A 7,709-nucleotide genomic window follows, 5' to 3' on the forward strand; every position below is an offset into this window, starting at 1 on the left:
CACGCAGAGCCATCTCTGGGCATGCAAGTCATTGCCCGTTGCTCTTCTGGGTTCCAGATGGCCTTCACACGTGCAGAAGCACAAGAAACCGGAATATCATCTTCCCATCTTGATTAATACTGTTCTGTGGGTCTTAATTAAGCTCATCCAAGTGGATCACCTCTTAAGTCTGAGCCATCAATGTGCTGCAGCTGCAAAAAAAGCCAATGCAGGCCTAGCCAATTCATCAACAATGGAACAACATGAAGAACATGAAAAGTGATACTTTATACTGCACTAGTGAGGCCACACTTGGAATACTGCATACAGTGCTAGTCACCATGATACAAAAATATGCTGAAAGCCACAAAGCTGATAAGGGGTCTGGAGGCTAAATCATATCATAAATGTTTGAGAAAACTAGGCACCAGGCACGAAAGGAGGGAAACTTGTTAAGCCACCTGCTCATAGAGCAATTGTTAAGTTGGCTGAGGAATTCTGAGACTTGGAAGACCACAAGTCTTCAAGTTGCCAAGTTTGGAGACCCCTTCTCTAGACCAAAGGTCATCAACCTTTCACACCTCAGGGACCAATACATTCATAATTTTAAATCCTGCGAACCACTAATATGATCTGCATAATGGCCAGTTGGATGCGCATGGCTAGGTGGTCACGTGACTGGGTGGCATTGCCAACTTGATATCACTCATGACAAAGGGTGCCTCACCAGCCTCTACTCACCCACCCCTTAATGTTTAAATTGGACTCTGCTCTAAAAAGCTGCTTTTTTTTTGCTATGGAATACATTGTGCAATGTATATGTATGAGATACAAACATACACACTAACAGATTCTCTATTAAGAACCATATTTGAATGCATTAATTATATAAATGAGCAGTAGAAAATAAATAACAGTATCAGTACAGATGTTGGGAGGAGCCAGAGTTTTGAATTTCTTTCTTCTATTAATTGCAGTCTGTGTGATAAAACCAGGACATGATGATTTTAGGACTAAGATTTATTCATGAAAATAAATACATAATTGCTTCTGAAACATGTTTTGTTCCCCAGAGCAAAGGACAACATCAAACATTTAAGAGCTCACAGATTTAGAAAACATGGGAGGCATAAATTTTAGGGATAATTATTTACAAGCATGTTCCATGCCAATGCAATGGTAAAAAAATAAGTTTTATTTGCAAGAAATGCAATGCAATATTTTGGGGAAATATGCTTTAGATTTTAAAGCAGAAAAAAAAAACTAGTCCAACAATGTGATGGGCTTCCTCAGTCCGCCACCTAGCTTTCCAGATTTTCCATTATGCAGTTTGAATCTTTGTTTAGATCTCGTGATTGCTCTGTTTAATCTCAACCCTGTAACCATTCGGAAGATTGCAGATCTTGAACACACAGTATATACATGGCTTCATGTATTTTCCCTTAATCTAAAGCAGGGTCCCTTCTCATCTCTTGCAAGCCGAGATGAAAAATGGGCAAGAGAAACTGGACAGAATGCATTCTCCAACCAGTTGTATAGCAATGGATTAAAAAAGGGAGTCTCTCTCGTGCCCAGAAACTGTTGGACAAATGGTAGCTGACATTGCAGAGAAGGGCTTGTCTAAATGAACTAGAAATCTGATGCAGTATAAATAGAGGTTCCCTAAGCATTTTTAAATTGCATCACATCTTTTATATTAAAAATCTGAGACCAATGCCCCCTCGGTTACTAGGCAGCAGCTTTTTCCATAATCAACCCAAGATGTTTTCAGGTGTGCTTGTCTTTTTTTCCCACAAACCACTACAGATTAATCATTAGAAGATATTAATGCAGCTGCCTGGAACTTCGTTCTTATTAAAGTTAATGGCATTTCCTGTCTTGCCAATTAATCATAGCAAAAAATGTAACCACCAGAAGAATGCAAGGCTAAGAGAAAAATAAAACACAGATTTCCAAACAAAATAATTCCCAGATTATGCATGCACACATCTCATTATCAAAGCCAAGAGTTTTTCCAATTAGATTGTGATAGTGGCAAAATTAGGGCATTGTGTTTAATCTAAGTATATTTACTACACTAGTGAGCCTTTTGACATGACAGCATAATTGCTTAAATTGAGTGAGAATTCAGTTTACTCAGATGCATTTCTGCTAAAACCTATGGGGACTTTATTTTTCATTTTAAAAACTGGTTGAAAAACTACTGAATATTTTAGAAAATTGAGAAATATATGTTTATACAAGTAAGTAATCCACATAAATACAGAAAACAGCCAGCCAACATTAGGTGAAATCTGTATACTATGAATATATTTGAAAACCATTTCATTATGTGATACTTTGCTTTAGCAGTTTTTAAAAAAAAGTAGAGTATAATGTGGAAATCTTGCATATGCTTTTAAAAATACCAAGTCTCATTTCACCATTTAACTGTTTCAATCTTGAATAATTCAAGAATTATTCCATTACTTGCAATTTTTACTTTCAGTGCCATATTTCTGTAAGGTGGCTCTATTTCCCCCTTATGGCTATTAGGAACCCTTTCAATCATTTCACTACAGTCAGCTTAGAGTACTTGTGGAATAGGACTGCCCCCTTTAGTCTAACTAAGATGGTGCAGTATCAACATATGTACAATAAAAAGAGCAAAGGGTTTGTTTTCCAGATGGTTACCAGTCCAAAAATATTCATTTCATGCGAACACATACTTTTGGAACAATGATCATCATCAAAGTAGTTATCTATACATCCTGCATTTTATTTTCCCCTAACTTTACTTAGATTTTTCTTAATTCTTCATGACCATTCAATTTAGAGTTGAATTTGTATGTGTGTGTCTGCCATTAGCATATTCCATCTATCCGATGAATTCTATGGAGACTGCAAAAGGCTTTGTCACAAATTTATGAAAGCAGAGGCAAGTCTATATAAAGATCAAATATTAATGCAAACCAATTCATTATAAGTGGCTTGCTAACTTCTGACACCAAAAAGTGCCATTAGAGATTGCCTCAATAAACTACACTTAGCTGGACTTTTAAAAAGTAACAACCAAATGTGTAATTTGCTAAGTCACTAATAAACTGAGTTTATTAGTGCATATTTTTGATGATTGGTTTAACACAGCCTAAAACTCACTTAGGCTGTGTTAAACCAATCATTATCAAAAATATCCACTGTTTTCTCAACATTTTTCAGATTCCTACTATTATTTATTTTGTACCAAAGTACAAATTTGTACTGAAATACTATCGCATATTTTTTTAGGTGTTAAGACTATGGAAATCTGACAGAAATAGAGCTAAACAATATTATGAAGATAAACACAGAATGGATATGTACAAATATGTATTTTATTTGCAGCACTGAACTATTAATCATGTAAAAACAAGAAGGAAATGTAGTTAGTAAAACACACTTTATTCAAAAATGTCTCAAGTTTTCATGTCCTTGACTTTGAGGGATATAAAATGAGACCAAGAGTTAAATTACCACCATATTAAATGATTTGGTCCTAATAAACAAATGGTAACAAATCAACTCCCTATTTCTACTTCGAACATTCTAATCTTACTTCCAGAGGCATGTGGACCCTGCACTAGGTTAACAGGTATTTATGATGACTTGTAAAATACTATATGTTGCCTGTTTACTGCATTTAAAATTTTATGTTTATTTATTCATGTGATTTGCTACATTCCAAATGAAGCATAAATGAAGACAAAAATTATGCTGTCAACAACATTTATCATACCTTGATGGCATTTACCCATTACAAATAGTTCAGGAACCTCTTGATTATTTAGCTTTAATAAAAAGGTGAATCCTAAAGGTAATTTTAGTAGAGATTACTTTGCAAGTAGCTGGCAGGTATGTCTTGGCACAGAGCAGTTTTGGTTTGTTTTCTTTTTTGAAGAGTCTACATGTACCAATTTTGTGATTTCAGTCTATCCAGATGGAAAAACTTTCAAAAGCTTTACATCATCCACTGGACGATCTTGCGCGTTCGTTTCCACCATACCCACTCTGTTGACTATCCCAATTCCCTGGCAAACACGACCAAAGATAGTGTGCTTGCCATCAAGCCACTGAGTTGGTGCTAGTGTAATAAAGAACTGGCTTCCATTTGTATCAGGACCTGCATTTGCCATAGCAAGGATTCCGGCACCTTAAGGAGGAAAAAAAATAATACTAGTTTATAATTTCTAAGTTACCTGTATCAAATATGCAAACAAAATAAATGGCAGCATTTGCATCCTGCTGGATCTTGATGGCACATCACTCCTTCACTGGTATCAAAATTCATAGTCAAATCAATAGAATTTTTGTACTGAGATTATAGGACTGCTCACGCATTCCAGATGCCTTTTACTCTTATACCAACTATTAAAATATGGATTTAAGCTCAGGAGATATTAAGGAGACATTAAGGAGTACCTAAATGAATATCTTTCAGTGAGCTACTGTATGTGAGCTACTTTCTGTGAGCTACTGTATGTGACTAGGAAAAGGCACAACTTCATTAAGATGCCACTGAAAGGTACACATATGCCTATTCTGGATCTAAAGTACATTTCCCACTTCTTAGATACCTGCACATCTCTATTGACTAATAACTGGCATCCACAAGCCTTTGTAATACTAGATGTCTTTCACAGCACTTTCTGGAATGTGCCATTCTCACCACTTTTAGTGTATCTCTGTAACTAAAAAATTTCTGGTCTCATCCACTAATCCTAGACTTAAAAGTTGAAAAGATTTTTATCAGTCATCTAGTCCATGAAACATTGGGATTAAGTTTTTCACAAAACTGAATGATGCTTAAAGGGATGCAACTTTTTCTCTTGCTTGAAAAGGTAGGAGGAGGGCACTGCATATCTACAGTGGTAGGTAAAAGCTGAGCTGGTCATTACCCACAGCAAATGACAACTGTTCAACTTTGGTCAAACTTAACAGGACCAAATTAGTATTTAGATGAGTTGGACCTGATTACATTAGCAATTTGATGAAAACTCTTGGCTGTAAACTAGACTGGGAAATTGAGAAGACATTAATAAACTACAACGCACCTCATAACAGTTTTTACCTTTTCATCCCTTCCAGGCAGATAATTATTTTGGAGCACTGCATTTCTCTCCCTGAATCAGGCAGCTATTCCAGACATTCATGCTTTTGTCACTTCATGGCTCAATTACAGCAATGTGGTCTACATGGGGTTGTCCTTGAAGACCATTTAGGAACTTCAACTGGTACATAATGTAGAAGTGCAAATAATGATGGGCTTGTCTTGGCATGCCCATACTACACACACTGAGCTAGTGGCCAGGTGTGATTCAAAGTGTAATAAAGCAACATGGCATATGGCTGGGTTATCTGAAGGACCGATTATCTACAAAAGTTTCTTCCCAACCTATATAATCCAACATATTAAATAGTATCAAGATTCCAGGAAATGTACAGTAAGTTCTCTTAATGGTAACCCTTTGGAATGAAATTTTCGCAAGAAAGGCATTCTGAAAGGCTTTGAAAACCTGGCTATTTTCCCAGGCCTTGGGGTAGGTTGGCTGTACTTGTGCATTATCTGGATTGCCATCTGTAACTATTTTGTAATATTTTAACATTTATCCTTTACTGTATTATTATTTTTTATTTTGTGAGCTACCCAGAGTTAGTTCAAGTCAAGCAAAATAAAAACATTTTAAAAAATAAACATAATTTTAAGAGAAATTATAATAAAAACCTATCAATTCAATTTGAGCACAACGGCTATAAATTTGGCCATCAGTAACTAATTGGGGGATAATAATGTCAGATGTGCCTTAAAGTACAATCTTACTCAATTATTTGACTTCAGCTAAGAAGCATTTATCTAGAACAGGGGTGTCAAACTCATATCATCACGAAATTGTCACATGACGTATTGGGACTTCCTCCCCTTTGTTAAACTGGGCGGGGCCGGGGCTAGCACGTGATGCATCCGGCCTATTGGCCGGAGTTTGACAGCCCTTATCTAGAGCATATAATTTTTAAAAAAATGATTACCTACCTGTAAACTTCAGTTCTGGGTGGAGTTCATCTTCAAACTGCTTGCCATAGATAGATGCTCCTCCTCTTCCTATCACAATAATAAGACTACATTAATTTGGAAAGTCAACATAGAAAATGCTTCCTGAAAATTCGTGTTTCTAGGATGCCTAGATTTAATGAGACTGGAGGAATTTAGGGAAAGCTGAAATGGACAAACTCTGGCCATCGTAATATCACATTTATATTATGCATTAGATTTTATCAGCATTTATTTTAATATCTAATAAATATATTTTGAATGTGTTCTTACCAGTTCCTGTTGGATCACCTCCCTGTATCATGAAATCTTTGATTATCCTATGAAACTTGGTGCCATTGTAATAGCCTCGTCTGGAGAGCTCAGCAAAATTTTTGCAAGTTTTGGGTGCATGCTTCCAGTATAGCTCCAAAACCATGAGTCCCATGCTGCAAAATAGAATTTTCATGCATTTTAATAAAATATTAAGATGAAAAAGCACAACATTATATAATATGACACCTTCATATTTCACATTTGAAGCAGCAGAATAGAAAAGCTTCTGATGCTTTTGAACTTTGGCATTGGAGAAGAGTCCTGAGAACCCCATGGACAGTCAAGAAAACAAACAAATGCATGACCCAGTGTTCTCACTCAGGCACTCATTATCCTATTCAGACATATTATGTAAAGACTTAACTTATTGGTTGTAATAATAGGAAAGATAGCAAGTAAACAGTAGGATAACCAGCAGTAAGGAGGATGGACTCAATTACAGTGGCGATGAGTGCCCATTGGAGGTCATCATGGGCAAAATGCAACTTTTAAGATAAAATACCTTATGCCACCAGACTTGAAATTTTAGACTTAGACAACCTTGAACTACGTTCTGACCTAAGTATAGTACACAAAATTATCTGTTACAACGTCCTACCAGTCAACGACTACTTCAACTTCAACCACAATAATACACAAACAATAGATACAAACTCAAAGTAAACCGCTCCAAACTTGATTGCAGAAAATACGGTTTTAGCAAGAGTAGTCAATGTCTGGAATGCTCTACCTGACTCAGTTCCTCAAACTCCCACAGCTTTAACCTTAAACTGTCCACTGTGGACCTCACACATTTCCTAAGAGGTCTGTAAGGGGGTCTGCATAAGCGCACCAGCGTGCCTAACGTCCCTGTCCTGCTGTCCCCATTGATTATTTTACTCATTTCATGTGCTCATGTCCATGCTTATATTATTTGTAATCATCTATTTATACTCTTTTCATAAGCCCATGTCTATGTTTATACTTATACCTGTTACCTATTCATGTTTTGACTGACTGACTGACTGACTGACTGACTAACTAACTAACTAACTAAAAAAGACATGTGGACCACAATTCTCAGAATTCCTCAGTCAGAAATGCTGGGATATCAGCACCTCTCAACTCTTTCCAAAAACAGCTTTTAGGAAACCTAACCGGAATCAGTCTACCAGACTGCAATGGTTCCCCGCAGAAGTTTTCTACGAACTTTTCTTTAGTTCGAGCTTAAACCAAACCTGGAACCTTCCCTCGATCTTGCTACCCAACCCTTTCTCACACCTACGTGGTTTCCATTGAAACAGTCGGCGGCTGCCAAGTGTCCGGAGGCACCGCAGCCATGCTCCCTTCGTCTGCCGCTGGGGGAATCAAA

The 7,709-nt window shown here is 36.8% G+C and overlaps 1 protein-coding gene across 2 annotated transcripts; it reads right to left on the minus strand.

The window, feature by feature from the left end:
• Positions 1-3,627: 3,627 nt before the first annotated feature.
• On the minus strand, positions 3,628-7,709 carry PPIL1 (peptidylprolyl isomerase like 1). Of its 2 annotated transcripts, none has more exons than XM_087719875.1 (4): positions 7,623-7,709; positions 6,317-6,471; positions 6,026-6,094; positions 3,628-4,147 (listed from the first exon to the last, which is right to left on the minus strand). In XM_087719875.1, the coding sequence occupies exons 1-4, from the start codon at positions 7,676-7,678 to the stop codon at positions 3,927-3,929; spliced, it is 501 nt and encodes a 166-aa protein (XP_087576001.1). In that variant the 5' UTR covers positions 7,679-7,709; the 3' UTR covers positions 3,628-3,926. The 2 variants fall into 2 exon arrangements, with proteins under 2 accessions (XP_087576001.1, XP_087576002.1); XM_087719876.1 differs by having other exon boundaries at positions 7,619-7,686.

The sequence above is a fragment of the Thamnophis sirtalis genome, unplaced genomic scaffold (assembly GCF_051295495.1).
Source record: "Thamnophis sirtalis isolate CommonGarterSnake01/CBP01778 unplaced genomic scaffold, rThaSir2_p1.2 scaffold_7, whole genome shotgun sequence".
NCBI classification, from domain to species: Eukaryota; Metazoa; Chordata; class Lepidosauria; order Squamata; family Natricidae; genus Thamnophis; species Thamnophis sirtalis.